Genomic DNA, 18,362 nt, shown 5'->3' on the forward strand with positions numbered 1-18,362 from the left:
GTTTTTTTTTCTTTTTTTTTTTTATCTAAATGAGTGTGATGTTGTTGTATCAGGATGAGATGGTGGCCCGAAGTGGCCCGAAATGAGGGTACGAGGTCAACGTTTTCAGTCAGGGTTGAGAAATTGCATTTCCAAAGGGGCCACATTATGTACTGTGAAAATTTCGAGGGGCTGTCAAGCCAAAAGACAATACAGTAGAAAAAGGAGTTTTGAATTAACTTCCATATTGTTGCTAAAATATTATAAAAGGAGAAAATAGATGAAAAGTGTAAGTATGACGCTACATGATCAAATATGTTATTTACTACTTTCATTTTACATATATTTATTTTGAAATTCTTAAAGTAAATCATAATTATTGTGAGGTCATTTTAAATTATGAATATCCTGGTTCCAGAACAAAGTGTAAAACAAGAAAATGCATATGCTATACATTCACTTAATTATGGGGTAAAATATCCAAATATCAGGGAGGGACAAGAAACACTGTAATAATGTGACTCACCCATTAAAAAAAAAAATCTGTGTGATTTTAATGTGACTATCATAAACTACAGGTTGTGCCTTAGTGTGAGGACACTGGGACTCAGGTGGTGATGCCCTCACCTTTTCAAATTTATGAACCGTAATAATTTAATTAAAAATATATACTTTTAGTTGTCTGAAACTTGGGTGTGAGCAATGAAAACCACAAGGTGGCTACATGATATACTAAAACAGAACATGCCATTCGCACTGACCTAATGAGAGCTGGATAAAAAAACTGGCAGAGTGCGGCACGTTTTCGTCGACCATTCAGCTTGTGCAAGACCTCTGTGAGACCATACAGAGAGCGATTACATACCCATAGTAAGTTCCTGTAGTTAAATATATACATAAGAAGGAAAATGAAATCACATATTGCATTACTGTTACGCTTCTTTCACCCTGGATTTTCACCTATTTAGTCCCACATGTTCATCCTCAAGTGGAACTAAGTAAGTTCTCAGGCAGGCTGCACATTTTCTTCCCTCTTCCTGCAGGGCAATGTTGTTGTCCTTGAGCCAGACTACAAACCTTGAAATACTCTCAGCATCTTAGGGGCTACCAAAATGCTAAATAATTTTTCTACCTGCCGCATTTATACATTGTAACCCTCCGTTGCTTTTGACAAACGGCACAGCTAATGCATTATTAATGCAAAAGACAAACAAAAGGACGATATTCTTATCCTGCTTTTAATTTATCATCATGATTTCTATTTGCATTCAGCAGATAATGTTTCCCAAAGTTCCGTGCAGGGGAAAGGAAATATGCATAGTTCATCTCAGGCGTGTGAAATATGTTAAAGGTGGCGTGAATTAATTCCTCCAACCAGTGTAGTTGCCAGTTAGTTCTGAAGAGCAAATTGTATGTAAACATACGTATACGTATAGGATTTGTGGCAGTGTTTAAAGGCAGTTTTGCTGTTAAATGAACGGTAATTTTTAATGTTTTAAACAGACACTTTTTTTTTAGAAATACCTTGGAGTTGTTTACCTAAGGAAAGTTACGAAACAATCACTTGTATTTACTGTGTGTTTTAGGAGTGGTGTAACTGTTGATAATGCAATAATCTCTTTTGGCTGATGCACTGTCACGTTGATGTTTTTTTCCCACTGAGGCATTTCCAAATGTTTGCACATACAATACACTTCTGCCTATGTGTAGCCAAACAGAAACATGGTTTCCTTTGCGATGCATGTATTACCATGTATAAACAATGTATTCATATTTGTATTAGCAACATATTTGCCTGTATAATGATAATAATAATAGTAATAAAGTATCGATTTGCATCTTATGAAGCCCCACTACATTTTGCCCTGGAATGGTCACTGAAAGTTCAGGCTAAACAGTATTGTAATTATTGATCATTAACAGTTAATACACAAGTAAATATCTTAATAATAAATACTATTTGTGAGAATCATTTTGCTGTGTCCTGCGGTTTGTTAGGTAATATTCCAACATTTGCTCATGTCACAGGGAGGCAGCTGAGAAAGAGGTCGAGGAATTTCTCCAGCAAATTAGACCGAGCAAAATAATAGACACGGCCGTCTTTTCACTGCCAGAATATGGTAATCCCAGATACTTTGGTACGTTTGCACCCGTGATCAAAATGAGCTCACACATGTTGTCGTTTTCTACTTGAAGCGATGCTCTTGGAGAAGGAGCGGGAGGAATTTCGGATAGCCACCGTGGACCCAATCCACCAGCTCCGAGATGACCTGCGTTTCCGCCTGATTCAGGCACAGCGGCAGCAGCCGCCCAGTCATCCATCAAACTGGGAACAAGTGCAGCAACAGGTGTTATTAAAAGAGAGACCCATTTGAAGGATCTCTCATGCAGTCTTGAGATACATTTGAGCTACCTCTGGCCACTTTAAACTTTGGCCGGCTACAAAAAAAGATATAGATTTCTTTGCATTTCAAATGCATTTTCTAGGTCGTTTTAATGTCTCTGTATGGTAATGTGATCTTTAAAAAATAGATTTGCAGATTTCAATATGGTTTCATGCGAGGATTCTACATCTTAGAGACACAGTAATTATTGTCTGTCTCTTTCAGGAGAACTCTAGAGCATACGAGCCGTACTGTTTTGCAAATCAATCCGCTTTAATATTCAGAGGGAAGGTCTTCTTTTTAGGTAGCACATAGTGACCAGATATCTGTCACTGTTTTGGTTCCTTTTCTACCTCTTTAAATCTCCACCTTTACTTCTCTGAGTAATTATCTTAACCTGGACTGCAGTGCTATAGTAATAAGGGACAGTACATTCATACTCAGGGCAAGCGAAATATGCAGCTGGCATCTCGTGGATTCTTATTAAAATCACACTGAGAGAACCATGAGACGTCTCATTGATGCTAATCAGTCTTTTTTTCCCTCTGGTTCTTTTCACTGTTGAAGGAAACTTCGCTGTGGCTCATATTAAAACTTATGTTTCATGTCAACTAATCTATGGACTATAGGAGTGTTGTTATTTCATTTCTTAGAAGGTTATTGTCTTAATCTTCCAGATATTCCTCATCAAGGACCAGCAAGATGAAATAATGGAGAAACTTTCAGATGAATGTGCAGCGCTACAGAAGGAGATAGTTGCCTTTGATGTCGAAGTAAGTTTCCCCAAAACATCTCCTTGCGTTTCGGAACATATTTCTCAAACTATCCCACTTTGCCATAGGACTATCTCCCGACATCCGACAAAAAAAAGGAAATAGTTCCGAAGGAAATTTTAGACAGTGATTGTCCATTCCCAGAGCTGAAGAGCTCAGTGATCCAGGCCTTCCACTCGCTGTGGGAGCAGCACCAGAGTAGACTGCAAAACTTGCAGGAGCAACTTGAAAAAAGTCACAGGTGATCATAAAATTCTCTTTATCCTTGAAGGTAATGTGTTTTTTGGTTCAAAATGAGGCTTTATTTTGCAATGGAAATGTAGAAGTCAATGTTCCGAAGCAACCATTGGTCAGAATAAATTTCACAAATGTATTTCAAGATCTTCATATAGAACTCTGGACCAGATGTTCTGGTATTCAGTAACTTTTTAGGATAAATAACTACTGCAGTCAGGTTCCATGCATCCATTGTTTTGCAAACTCCCAAAGATTGCAGAGCTCCTCTCAGGGGATACTGAAGTGTTTACAGACCAGCAGTGAGGTGGAATATCTCCTCACAGTTTTGTCCATGACCTTGAAATGTACATAGGTGGTTCAACTAAATCAAATAGAAATTCAAAAGAATCTTAAGGGAGATGTAAAATAAAGGGAAAAAATAGCAACTTGTCATCTGAGCTGGTGGTGAAGTTGGACAATGTATTTTCACACATTTCACACACTATTGAAATTTTTGCCTTCATGCACAAAAGACAAAATCATCAGACTCATGTTCCCTGTTATTCGGCAGCTAACATTTTAGTCTCTTGTGTGTTCGACTTTGACACGATATGGGTGGAAATGAGTGGCTTGGTTGAGGTATGCACTGTCCTAGTACCTGTCTAGCATTTGTATTTGCTGTTATTCACTGTCATCTCCGGGTTTCCAAATCTGTCCCAGACTCTGCGGCTGGTGTGTAGACGACCATCAGCGCTTTTTGTTCACGCTATCGCTGTACAGCCATGACATCACCAACCACAGGGCGCTTCTAATGGACATGCTCCAGAGAATCTTCCCGAGGAGATCCAGACACGAGCTGGTTGGTATCATTCTGTGTTGTGTCAAAAATGTATATTATTGTGTGCGTTTGCTGGTCTTATAGACATATGATGAATGAATATTTATGTTTGAGGGATTTATCCGAAGTGTACACTTCAACACAATAACACCAGAAAGTAGTCTGACTTCAAGTGCTTTGCTCCTGGGCAGAATTAATCCTGCAGGGGATGCTGTGGACTTCCCAGATTAAAAGAGTCAGTTTCCTAATCTTCTCCAATGCCCCTGACTATTATTCAAACATGGCCAACGTGCTCTAGTTTGTTTCTGCCTGCACTTTATTTCTGCACATCATCCTGGCGTGTTGCTTCCCCCAGTGCTGAGTCCCTGCCTCCCTGATCAATGTAACTCAGTGCCCTGGACCGAGCAGAGCGATTAGCGCAGACAATGATCTGCACAGCTCCCTGCAGGATGTGCCATGTCATGCAGTATGGACACCTCGCTCACACCTTTTAGCATCACCATGACAACAGTCAGCCCCCATCACCTCCTTCATCCACACCCCGAGACGTGTCCTCGTATCAGTTCCAGCTCGGTGCTGCTTTCAGAACGGTGATCGTTCAACACAGCAGGGTGCCAGGAAGAGCAAGACTCTCCAGCTAGCCAAATTGAAAACCCAGACTTTACACCACAGTCATGAGGTCATGGTGCATATGACTTTTTTTTTTTTACTCCAGTGTTTACGTCTCATCTTTATAATTCCATTAATGAGACTTACTTGGAAAAAGAAAAAGTCCTGACTCGAGGTCAAGCTAAAAAAAATTCCTCCCCCCACAATGCCCGTCCAGAGGAAATATTTGACTCATTGAAAGCCTAGCCAGCCTTATAGAAAGGCTGACGTCTGCCTCACGCTGGGACGCAGAAGTCCACTGACACACCAGTGTGTCATGGCCTAGGCCTAGTTGGACATGACCGGATCCAGGGTACTTTCCTGCTAGCAAGATGTGCAAGCCGACTGCACTGGATTCTCTTGACACCTCGGAGCAGTGATTCACAGTTAAACTTGAGGCCCATTTATGCTCCCTTTACATACAATATTGTATCCGTCCGTTTCAAGCTATGTTACCGTCTATGAGCACATACTTCCATGTGCTCTTTACCTTGGTATTGTAATTCACCAACATATCCACCAGGGGGAGCAGCCCACAGTTAAAAGTTTGACAACACAAACTCCAAGACCAACATGGCGAAGTGTTGGTCTCTTGCACAAAAGAGAAGGCAGTGTTGTAGGGATTAAATATATCGAGACAATTTCCACCATTGTTGTGTGTCTTTTTTGTGTCTTATGAGAGGTTTCCAGTAGTACTGCTCCATTTGGTCTGTATCGGTGAGTTTTGTGGAAAGGTGCAGAAATACGGCTGAAATGCACAAAGAGCATGGATGGAAGGATCAGTATGTAATGTTGTGCATGAAGGGCTTTTACCCAACCCTGCTGAAAGAGTTTGGGCATATTTGTAAGCCTGGTCCTGGGTGCTACATCTTTCATGACAAACAAAGGACACCGTTGCACTTGTCTCCAGCCAGGCGTCTACCCGCGGAACTTTGTTAAGCCCTAAGAATCCCCATAAGAAGACTGAAAGTAACACATTTCAATTCAGTAAGCAAACAATTGAGGTATGTTTTGTGGAAGCCACAAGAATGTCAAAGCTAACTCTCATGAAAACTGAAAAGGCTGAGATTGGTGATCAATAGGAACTCAGCCACCCATCAGATGAAGTGGTCAGAATTGCCATTTGCCAGGATCCAATAAATGCTGTTCCTTCCTGAGACAAATAAGCACTCAAAAGTTGTTTGAAAAATCTTTCTTCTTTGAGGCCTCTTTCAAGTATATCTTTTTCTTTTTTTTTTGCTCATCCATATGCCAGATCAGTGGGTATTCAATATTAAAACTGGTGAGATCATTCTCTCTCACTTGTCTTGGAGGCCCATGAATTAGACATAAAAACAGCTCTGTTCCACCTCATCAGGTGTGACCACAGTTTAAGGCTCAAACTCAATAATGATAAATCAGCTCCTAATGTTCCCTTCATTTTTCATTTCGCTCGCAGCGCCGTCTCTCGCGCGTGCGGATTAGTTTGAAAAAAAAAAAATATCACAGAAGAAGCCTATGGGTATTTTACTTTGTGAAACTCAGTTACTTTAGCTAATTGCGCCGAGCCAAGAGTCGACACCAGAGAGATCGGTTTACTTAGCTGTCTTGATCTCTCGCTAACAAAATCCTGCCTCCAGGCACTTTTTTAAATGATTCACGATGATGAAAATGCAGGTACCGTCTTTGTCTCCGAAAGGTTTCTAGTATTTTAGAAAATGTTTTTTCTGCTGTTTGTCTGGTGCCGAAACTCTTTAAAAATGTCACCTCTTTGTTTGAATGGACTTTTCCCTGTTTTAATGGGATGACCAAGGCCAGCACAGCACCGACTGCCTTTTTTGTGATGCCTCCTGTTGTGACCACAAAACTGCTTGTACTATGACAGAGTGAATCAGAAGGACATTAGTATTCACTTGATAACATGGAATGGAGCGGCTGAACTTGCCGTCATGTCATTGCAGTGTGATGCAGTTGTACATGCTGTTAATAGAAAGATAATAAAGGACGGTGAAAGAACGACCAGCTAATCCTGAAAATGCTCGGCTAACTCAGTGTTCACTCTGATCTCTCCCTCTTTGAGACTGTGGCTTCAGACTTCCACCGTCCTTTGGGGAGCCCACACATAACCTCTCAATTAGCCCCTGGAACTTTGCCTGTTCATTTTTTAGCAGTGCAAAGATGGGAAAACGGGCGGAAAATGTCATCCTTTTAATATTTAAAGGGGTGAATTAGTGATTCTTTGTATTCATCCGTGGTCACTCACTGGCGTGGGCAAAGCGAGGACCAGGGGCCACATGTGGCCCTTTACCAGAATTGATGTGGCCCTCATGAGTTCAGAGCATAACCACAAAAGAAATTGTATTTTTTTCCATCATTAATTTAAAATCTAACTATAATCATTTGCTATTATTTTAGGTTTTTTTTTCTTTTTTCCTCATTTCATAAGCCTTTTTTGTCATAACCTATAGATTTTAATCATCATTTTGAAATGAAATTTTAGAAATAATTTTAACATTTTAACAAGAACATTTTCATAACACAATCTAATTGAAATGACTTTTTTCAGAAACTTTAGATTGCACAGCCCTTCTCCATCACCTGCGTGTGATAATCAGTGGTCATGGGTTGCAGGAGTCAGGGCTCTCAAAGGCAGATAGCAATGCTGACCTCAACATTAAGAGTCAACCTTTCACTTAAAGTCAGGTTTCTAGACTGTGAGAGGAAGCAGATGGGAATCCACGGAAACAGTGCCCAACACAACAAATGACCCCAGGTTGCCTCAGTCTGGATTCTTAACCTCTTAAGACCCTGCATCCTCATATGAGGGCATTAGATTTGATCTGCACCGTGATAGTATTTAAAAGCTTTGACTTACTAGCTAAATTTAGCGACACCATCTGCTGCGTTGTGTGGTCATATCACAACACCCATTTAAGTGAAAACAAGATGGCAGTGATACCAGCAAAATGATTGTAAGATGTGAACATTCTGTCTAAATTATCAGAAGAAACAAGCGAATAAAGTCCAGTTTCATGAGAAGTAATAAAGATAAGATGCAATAATTCTAGTAATAAGCCAACTGTCGACACACATGGGGACTTTTTTAGGTCTGTATTTTCCCAACTAGCGTGAATAAATAGCAAAAGCATAAGCTCAAGTAGATGTGAAGCACTGAGGACTGCAGTGAGGTCAGCAACGGACACATACTTCTCCAGAAACCAAGTTATACAACTGGGGCCATTGGGATTGTCTTGTGGGTCAGTCAGACTGAACCAAATTAGAAAAGGAATCCAGCTGCAGCCAAGCACTTGGAAGAGACCACTTATGATTTGGAAGCATCAAGACAGACAAACATCGCCTCTCATTAAAAGCTTGCCTCTCACAGTTTCTCATTCAGTTCTTGGCTATTGCCAGGGACGCGGCACCCTTGGCCAGAGCTGCGCATTATAGAGCATAGCAGCTACGGGTGGATCCCTCCCCAAGTTCTGCTTTAATGAACACGTTTCGCTCCACTGCCCCTGGCACTGGTGTTCCGTCGGCCATCCGTCAGCTCACTCATTTTCAGTCAAACCAGTCAGCCGTCTAATGCCTCCGTGCCATCAGTTAGCCGCTATTAGCCCATAGATGAATATCATTCCCTCTGTTCCACTGAAGCAGCCAAGTGATGCTGCCTCTGTGAGCGCTGACACAATGATGAATAGCTCGGGGCGGCCCTCGCACAGAAAATAACTATTTCCTTTAGGATATTACACAGCAAAGAGAGATGGACTTTCTCGAGCTCAGCGCGGTCCAAATCTCATGCTCACGTTATGAAAAGCGGTAGATCATGTAGATGTGTGGCAGTGCAGTACGTCATATAATATGCAACACATGGGCCTCAATAACAATAGCACACAGCTCTACACGTATATGTCACAAAGCCATTTGATAGCTGACACTTCACAGCTTTGATGTGATGGATGGGATGACTGAGCCTCAATAAAGTTTTATTGTAATTCTGCATCAAAGTCTGAATAATTTAGCACACTGTGACTGGCGGTACTAACAGGTGTGGCTATCGGATATTTTGTGCCTTAGAGGGTTTGTGGGTGCTGAACAAAATCTTCTGTTTCAGCACATGGTAGCATTTGCTCTGTGGTCTGACAAGCAGTCAGAATGGTGGAGAGTCACTTGACTTTTCAACAGCCTCTTTAGGTGGATGGTTGGTACCCAGCGAATATAGTGAATTTTTAAAGTTATACCTTGCACTGTACGATAATGTTGAGGGAAATAATATGCTAAGATCTGGTTGATATAATAGAAATAGATTGGACCCAAACCATGGCGCTGAAATGGACGTTTTCCGGTGACAACTCTTCCTGAGTGATTTAGATTTTTCCATCCTTCAATGAGTCAAATTGTAATGTAACAGCCTTGTTGTAATGTTATTCTATTTATTTTATTTTATTTGTTTTTTTGTTGCACTTTATTCCAAGGCACTTTCCTAGTCAGTGGGCTCCCCACTGACCATGGCAATAAATTTGATTCTGATTCTGATTCTGATTCTGATTCTGATTCTGATTCTGATTCTGATCTTAGTCTATGACATTTACCACTTCCTCCTAGTGAGATCCTCATCTTCTTCATCTGGCTTCCATGACTCTGTCTCCAGTCCCTCTGTATGTATTTATTTCCCATCATCTCCTTCCTGCTCAGTCACTATGAGAACAAGTTTATCCTCACTTCTAAATGTGCATCTTGTCCTTGTGTCAGCTACTGACTCTAAACCACAGAGTGTGCACTTGGTTGAAAGCAGACAGACTAAAAATATGTTTTTGAGTTTTTTTCCCTAATTTGTAGCTACATTTGTCTAAATGGGATCGATCTCGGCCAAACAGCGCATTAAATGGGAAAATGCTCCCTTGTCTCAACAGTGAGAGCAGCAAATGACTAAAGAACAAACCAGTAATTTGATAAATACTGCGATTACAATAAATGGTTAACAGTGCTAAATACAATCATCCATCTTTTTTAATCGCAGCATTTAACAGTTATGACCAATAAGACTAGAAAAAGCCAAATATTTGGGGGGGTTTTGGAGACTAAATGAAATGAAACCCATTTCCACAAATGAGTGTTGGTTATGAACTTGTATCTTCCAGCTGGAGCACGAACGAGTGTTGGACTCGCAGCGCTTCTGTCAGGTACAGGTGAAGGTGGAGACCCAGCAGTATCAGCGGGACCACCAAGAGCTGCTGGCCAAAGCCCTGGTCACCCTCCAGGAGGCGGCGAACGCTCATCAGGAGGAGCTGGAGCTCCACAGAGACCGTCAACACCAGCAGGACATTTGCCTGCAGCTCAGAAATAAGGTACCATAGAGTCATATATAGAACCTAGATATTCCAATATAAGAATGAGAGTTGTTTTGGAAACCAAGCTGAAAAACACAAACGCATCCTCCTGGATCATTTGCTCAACAGAGAGTGTCTGTATTATCACAGTAGGATTCTGCTGACATGCCGCTGTACTAATAACTGGGGTCTGCTGAACATGATGCCATGATACCGGTACACAGTAATAAGGTGTAATAATGCTGTTTAAATTTGGACGCAGCATAAAAACAACACAGACAATAGTTTTGCTTTTTTAATATCCATATCCATATGACTGAATCCTCAAGTATTATTATGACAAAATATTAAGTCAATGTCACCTCATGAAGGTCATTGAAATTTTCATGTTATTTGTGTTTTTAAAATCGGATTTTCCAGATTACAGAAAGTTCTTTCTTTATTCTTTTTAACCACAAATCAAATGAAATAATTCTTATATTCAGCCAATCTTTGGCTTCTGCATAAATGCATTCATGTGTGTTCAATTAATCATTTTATTCCGACTTAATAGATTTGATTGTTGAACCACTCATGACTGCACATATTGAAATATTTACTAAAGTCTATTAATAATCCGACCCGGCTTTATGAATGATGAATCAGCAATGTGTGTATGCTTAACCAGGACTAAATGAATGATTCATATTTTCACTTAGCCGTGGTGACCTTGCCTGTTTCATGTGTTCAGACGTGTCTCCTGCTCATAGTCAGTTACTGCATCCGTCATATTGCCAGCCATCTCTCCTGTCTCAAGAGATGTATTTCCATTCTCTCCGTTTCGTTACGTCGCCTCCTCGGACTGAACTGGTCGTTTCATCGCAGAGGAGGTGACTACGGATTGAAACGGGGGGAGGCGAAGACAACTAATAAGCGTTTCTTGCATAAGACAGCCTAATTTAATTCTAGTTATCACTGAAGACCGCGTTTTGATTATCGGCTGTGAGCGCTGCAGTTTTTCTGGCCACTGTAATTAGCACGTCATTGTTCGTGGCGCCAGAGCTCAGTCCAGTCTTTTTACTCCGTCCTTGCTTTCATTTTCCTGCTCGCTTGTATCTCACTCCCTGGCATCTTTGAAGAACAATTGTTTTTACAGCCCAACTAAATAAAGCCTGCGGCATTTTAAGGAAAATGACCGTTGGAAGTAGCGGTTCACCTTTTGGTCAGTGTCAGAGTCTTCTGCTATATACACCATATTCTGCTCTTATTTACCTTTGTGTATTGTCAATTGTAACAAATGATCAACAATAGATTTGTGTTTCTTAATGTAGGCATTAGCTCAAATGTGCTCGCTTGCTAGATTCTGCATTATTTATCTTTTGACTCTTGATCGCAATGTGTTTCTCCAACACATACCCTGGTGTCTAATAACGACTATTTCCACATGTACTTTTGCGCCTGATATAGACGGGGAAGGCAGCCTTCTGTGTTGCATGTGGACTACGGGTGTAAGAAAAAATGGATACACTCAAATATCAAATATTGATGGTGCACTATTGCAGTGTTTTTCAACCTTTTTCTAGCCATGGCACCCTTAGTTCATTGAAAAAATCCCAGTCACACCACCAAAGGAACCACTGCCAAAGTGCACTTTTGCTTAAAGTCCGATAGAAAATCCCAATTCATTTGTGGAAAAACTGTAGCTCCTGACACTTGGTTGTCATTTTGCCAGGATATTTGCAGACACAAATTGCAGAAAATGTATTTGTCTCAAATGTGTCCAAAAATGGGTGGGCAATATGGCAAAAATGTATCATGATTTATTTATGTATTTACTTAACTGTTTCAATTTTGTCACTTCTCTATTGCGTGATTTTATTTCCAGACAAATCCTTAGCATTCTTTGCCTGAACTTGCCTCTTAAAAACAATTATTCTTTCTCTCTTTACATTTTGGAGCACATTTATTTTGTTGTGCATTCAGTTTTAAACCACAAAGCAAACTTTGACAGTCCATGGGTATTAATAAAGTTTTGAAGTAAGACGTCACACCGTTAGCTCTGCGGTGCAGACAGCTTTTGCCGTTGTGGGTCCGACAAGGATCACTCCCCCCATTGTCCTTGGTTGCTCATCAACACATTATAATTGTTATGATTTAATGTCATCATATTGCCCACCTCTATCTCCGGACAAATGCGGTGAAATTGGATCATTTCCCACGGCACAACTGTCAGCACCCCGGTTGAAAACCTCTGCACTATTGTATCGATACTTAAAGTCCACTATGTCAACATTTAATAAATAAATATTAGATATGCTGCTGCATTTCAGGTACTTTCAGTTGACCGATGTATCGCAATGTATCATAATGCCGGACCTGTATCGGGATACGTTTCATATCGGTAGATTCCTGACAATACACTGCACTTATCTTATAGGCGTTTCAATGGAGGCAAATCAAGAGCACGAGCAAGAGTCATTTGAGGTGCTTTATATACCATGTGTCACAACATAGCATACAGTGTGACAGGTGCACCACCCCACGGCTAACCCTGGCCCGAACCTACATCTCTCTTCTGTGTGACGTGCAGCACTCAGAACACCTTTGTGTCAACATGTGATGTGGTAGGCAGGTAGACTTTGGGACGCAAAAGTCCTCTTGAAAAAAGGGTTGCCATTTGACACATTGGGAGTGAGAAAGTGTTGGTTTATTATTCCCAAAGTGTTTGCCATGTTATCTTCCCTCGTCTGCTCCAGTGAAGTCACAGTAAATGATCCTTGAGCGCAATCGAGTGTCAGTCTCAAGGCACAAAAGAGGCACTTGGATACCCACAATCTCTTGTCTCGCTCAGAAGGCACCACAATGATGGATGGAGCATTTGATTAGCACATTGTGAAAGTTAGCACCAGTTATCGCCACTTTCATAAAGACACTCTTTACCACCTCCATAGGTTGACCTCTAGTGTGGGTGGTCTATCGTCCAAGAAGCACTAAAACCTTGTGAAGAAAATGGTTCAAATTATACATTGGAGATATGTTACCACTTTCCTCTGTCATTTGCTGACCTGTCGTCCAGCGTGGGCTCACATTCTGACCTGACGTCTCTCCAAGATTTAATTGCACACCACCGAGCAAAGTATATAGAAAGTATAGAAATACACTTCATTTCCCAGCGTCTTAATGGAAGCCACGTTCCGTGAATCCCTCTGTAAATCTCACGTCTCATTAGCTCCCATTAGTGTAGTTCTTGTGTGCAGGTTCTCTCCTCCTTTGCTCAGTCTGCGGTGTCCCAACATTTGTGCTCAAGCTTGTGCTCCTTTCTTATCTAAAAAAAGTACTGTTCTGTTCTGTCAATAAGAATTCTGAGATAGACGGTTTAAACGCCCCCTGACAAAAGACATGGCTGTATAATTATATGAACAAAGGCTTCTCGCAGGCGCTGGTGGGTAGATAGAAAAGGCCATCTTTCTTTTGTCACTCTTACATCTCTGCAGTCTCTTTATGCTGTCATATCGGGGCGGTTTTGTCCTGTTGGATCTCACTCAAAATGAGTTTCCTGGCAAATTTCCACTATATATTACAGCCAATGTATTTTCTCAGGGCGCTGCAAAGTAGCTTTTTATCAGCAGTAAATGCACATTGACATTATCCTTCTGGACAGAAAATTCTTGCTGATAAGGAGAGGGACAACTTGATTTATACATCTGTATTCTCAGACGAGAGATTTGACAGTAGGCATTTAGATGTAAAAGAAAGATATACAGAGATGAAGCATCTTGTTTTGTAAGACACGTGGGAATCTCTTTTTGGGTCCCTCAGGAACATTTCCACTCATGTAAAAGTCGTAACATGAGGTGAACTCATCATTTATGAGCATATTTTGAATGGAGCAAAACTTGCATACTAGAAATATATACCCTAATTTCCGGACAATAAGCCGCTACTTTTTTCTCGCGGTCTGAACCCTGCAGCTTATACAACAGTGCAGCTAAGACATGGATTTTTACATGCTGAAATCAGATGAACTCGGAGGCAATGAAACCGATGAAATCAGAGGCTTTTTATTTATCCTTAAAGCGCTCAAAATGCGCTGTTTTCGTCCACGTGTCTGCAGCTCTGGAAACAGAGCCGATCTCCTGGAGGTCTGGAATCGAGAAGCCGCTGTTGAGACCGGCTGTGGTGTCGGAACTTTGGCGACGTGGGCAAAAACAGCGCATTTTAAGCGCTTTAATGTCAATAAAAAATGTGAGGAGTTCATGATTTAAGTTCAGAACATTACTCAGTTTCTTTCATGAGCCCGTTTTCAAAACTAGTTTTGAAAAGCGATTTTAAGCCGAGTGACCTTTCTATGGCACAGACAGCACCACTGCATCCGCGGCGTATGGACTGCTATTTTCCTTCTTAAATTTAGTGGGCGTTTAGTATTTCAGTGTGCTCTATAGTTCGGAAATTACTATACAGCGTATATATATATATATATATATATATACATATATATATATATATATAGTGTTGAAAAGTGAAATCTCTTGGTATTTACCTTTCACCTTTCACCTTCTTCTTCTTTCGACTTCTTGATTATATGTAAGGTTATTTGACATCAGTAGTCTGGGTGTTTGTTTACTTCCGCAGCATAGCTGAAGTCTGCGATGCCGCACATGGCCCAGTCCGGTCATGGTTAAACTACTTGGCTACATGCCAGCTTAGTAGAGCTGTTAACTGCATTGTCCAGGTCGTGCAGTCCGACTAAGAGAAATTGAATTTCTGTCCAGTAGTCGGTATAAGCTGTTTATATACATTTTAAAAGTCTTAGCCGGACTAACACAATAATTTGGTTTTCTGAGCCAAGGTGTAACCATTGTCATTGGACATAAAACTCCTCTTGACAATAGTCAAAGCCTTACATCTTTGGTGTGAGCATGAATTGGTGAGCATAAAAAATAAAATATGAATGGATAACCATGTATTGTTATGCTGCATGTTGGTCTGCATGAACTGAAACACATTTGAAAAACAACAACCAGAGTCAATGATTTTCTGATCAATTTCCAGCATACAGTTATGATAACATGTTTTCATTTGGTCAAGTAGACGAGTGCTGAATCTTTTAATTTCCCTCGCGGGTCATTATCTTCGTCATTTTTATTCCCAACATCTAACAAAGGAGTGTAGCACCACTGACTATGACTCTCTGATGGATTACACGTGAGGCCCGTATCTCTGGCATGCAGCTGCTGCCTTCTCCACAGCAGGCATCAAGTATGATGGCATAGATGGTTCTGCTGGTGCTAATGTGTTTGAGCTCGTGTTCATTTGCAGCTGAGTCCTACAGGGATTCCCAGGCTCTCCGTGATAGATCTGGGAATCTGCATGACTGATCGGAATGCAGCACCTTAATACCCGGACCGTCACGTCAGCAAGCCTGCTGCTTAACCAACGTGTCACTCTGCTGTTTATAGGACAGAGTGTGTGTATATGAATAACTGACAAACAACTGTGGAACAGTCTTAGAATCAAAATTTTGATTTAAAAAAAAATGTTCTGAATTGATGTAATAATGAACTAATATATTTACCATCTGAGTTTTTTCATTATTCATTCTTTCAAATGTTGCCTTCTACAGTGTGTTGGTGTAAATGTGCACACATGGTTGCACAAACGAAAGATGCTGGGAATGTTTTTCGATTCAACAATCCCCGATGGAAAATTATATGTCTGCAAATCACTCAACGCAAACTTATGTGTTGTTATGATAATGGGTTGTGGAAGCAAACATTGTTATTGTGTATATATTTTTTAGTTTTTATGAACACAACATTCAGTCCTAGATGTATTGCAATATTTTGCCAACAAAAGGTTCAAATTTTATAGGGGCAAGGCGCCAAAATGTTAAACACAGTCCAATTCGTGGGCCGCACAAATATTTTTTTTATTGAAATCTATGGTGCGCAACAAATTGCTATCCAGTTACCGGAAGACGTTTTTCATGGTTCATGGTTAGTTTTTGACTTTCAGAGGCCAATGCCCCTGTGCTATGGTCACCGTTAGCAGTAGTGATGGATAGACCAGGTTTCATGACACAGTATTGAAGGGTGGATGTGGCTTCGTGAAAGAGTGTCTTGATTTTCACAGGCCACCAGATGGCGCTGTCTGTTCTAAAATGTTTGGACTCAAATCCCTTCTGAACGAAGAGCGCCATCTAGCGGCCTCTGAAAATTAGGACAGTGTTTCATCAACCCTGCAATGCTGTTTGACGACACCTCATCTACCCATCATTGAATGTGATCAGCATTTGGCATAGCATTGTATTTACTTTTGATGTTTTGATGACTTACCTGTCCACTTATAATAACTTGGAGGGCCGGACTTGGCCCCTGGGCTTTGAGTTTGACACCTGTATTTCATACAAATGGCCATTATATTACCTGTATAGTGTATCATGAATTGCATAACACTAACAGTTTGATAATGTCCTACTGAAATGAGACAACAGCACTGTGGACACTGGATAAATGTGTAGTACTGCAGGTTTAGACAACAAATGTGGTTCTTCAATGTGATATAGGATGCCATGACTTGGTGTTGTGTGACCCCCGATGGCAAATGCAGCAAGAAATGACCTGATAGAGGAACTTTAGTGTGGCTTTAAGAAAACTATTAGTCCTTCTCTGAATAGATCAAAGTCATCATGTAACTACTTTTTATGACTCGAGGTTTTGGGGGGATTTTTTTTCTCTCAGCTGGTGTCTGGATGTGAGTGATTTCAAACAGGCAGCTGATGATAGGTAGTGACCTTCAGCGTCTATTTGCATATGTGTGTGTGTGTGTGTGTGTGTGTGTAGCTGCAACTGTGGCGGGCGCAGCAGGAGGAGGCATCGAAGCTGGAGGCGACTATTGCTGCCAGACGACGTGAGGAGCACGAGGCGAAGATGAAGAAGGAGCAGGAGAGAGAGGCCGCCATGAGGTCACAGCAGAAAGAGAGAGTAAATAAACTTCTGCTTTTGTCTCAACACACTGCAAAGTGAGACGCTCATCAACAAGAACTTCAGTCAGATATTGGCTTCTGTTTTTTTTTTTTTGTCGCAACAAATCATTCAGCCATGGGAACGATTCAGAACTCACCAGCATCACTGGTGTACAGTTCAATAAAGATCAAGTTGACGATAAGTTTCCGCTAGCGAATGTATCCTTGATTTGTTATTGTCTCGGGAGAAACGACGCACGTTGGACTCTTTAATCAATCACCTCCCTGGGGTCCTTCTGTGGGACCCTCTGATTAATGAGAGCATTACAGCAAAATTGAATTCCGAACCGTTTATTATTTGCCACAATCCCCGACATTGAAATATCAACTCATTTTCTGTTTTTACACTCGTCTGATTCGCACTGGCTTTGATATCAATAGGACGCAGCAGAGTCCTGCCCGAGCCTGATTAGAGCCGGGCTCACCAAGGTTCTCCGGGCTGTTGTTCTTAAAGTGTTGTTCTGGGTTTTTTTTTCTGCCTTCAGGTACGTCAGTTTCATTTCAAGCTGCAGAAGAACAGAGAGGAGGTGGAGAGGAGAGATCAGGAGAGACTTGCTCAGCTGAGGAGTGTCATGGCAGACCAGGCGAGGCAGGACCAGGAGAGGTGAGCGCCTCCTCGGGTTTGGTGTTTTAATAACCTGAACCACAACATTTGTCCTTCATTCCATTTGTCCTTTTTACTTAAGAATCAGAGGTGGGACTCCATAAATTAAATAATGTTATACAATTAATGAATCACATTTTAGTTGCACTTTAGTATTTGATACCATAATGATGACATTTATATTGAATCTTTACTAGGGATGCTCCGATATATATCGGTCACCGATCGTGAACAGCCGATTTCAGTGTGACCGGTGAATGCTGATCACGTGTGACAGCCGGCGCTCTGGTGAAGCCCCGCTGCTTTCAATCTGTCATTTAAAGTTTGCATGCTGCAGCATATGCGCAGGAAAATGTTGTGCAGGGAAGTGCATTAAAAATAAATACGCACCAGCACTTGACGGAGCACAGAGTTTTCCAGGCTCATGAAAGTGAGACTGCTGGTTTCTCTGCAGCGGACAGTTACGCTAAGCAACACCTGCAGCTGCGAGCCTGACATTCGGAATTCTAAGCTAATTGTCCAAGAAATAATCAGGAATTTCACCAAGCTCGATGAGCAGCCTTTTTCAGGTGTCGTTTATGCGGCGACGGAAACGACATTTTGGAGTT

General features: G+C 41.1%; 1 protein-coding gene across 7 annotated transcripts in view; it reads left to right on the forward strand.

Moving 5' to 3' along the window:
- LOC128766336 (coiled-coil domain-containing protein 148-like) overlaps positions 1-18,362 on the forward strand; it is a 30,383-nt gene that overhangs the window by 8,008 nt on the left and 4,013 nt on the right. For all 7 annotated transcript variants that reach the window (XM_053877876.1, XM_053877872.1, XM_053877869.1 and 4 more), the window contains 8 exons: positions 2,008-2,099; positions 2,176-2,327; positions 3,041-3,136; positions 3,205-3,377; positions 4,073-4,211; positions 9,959-10,165; positions 16,969-17,109; positions 17,636-17,754. In XM_053877876.1, coding sequence (XP_053733851.1) covers positions 2,008-2,099; positions 2,176-2,327; positions 3,041-3,136; positions 3,205-3,377; positions 4,073-4,211; positions 9,959-10,165; positions 16,969-17,109; positions 17,636-17,754 — 1,119 coding nt within the window. The remainder of the gene's footprint in view (positions 1-2,007; positions 2,100-2,175; positions 2,328-3,040; positions 3,137-3,204; positions 3,378-4,072; positions 4,212-9,958; positions 10,166-16,968; positions 17,110-17,635; positions 17,755-18,362) is intronic.

Source organism: Synchiropus splendidus, chromosome 10 (genome assembly GCF_027744825.2).
Source record: "Synchiropus splendidus isolate RoL2022-P1 chromosome 10, RoL_Sspl_1.0, whole genome shotgun sequence".
NCBI classification, from domain to species: domain Eukaryota; kingdom Metazoa; phylum Chordata; class Actinopteri; order Syngnathiformes; family Callionymidae; genus Synchiropus; species Synchiropus splendidus.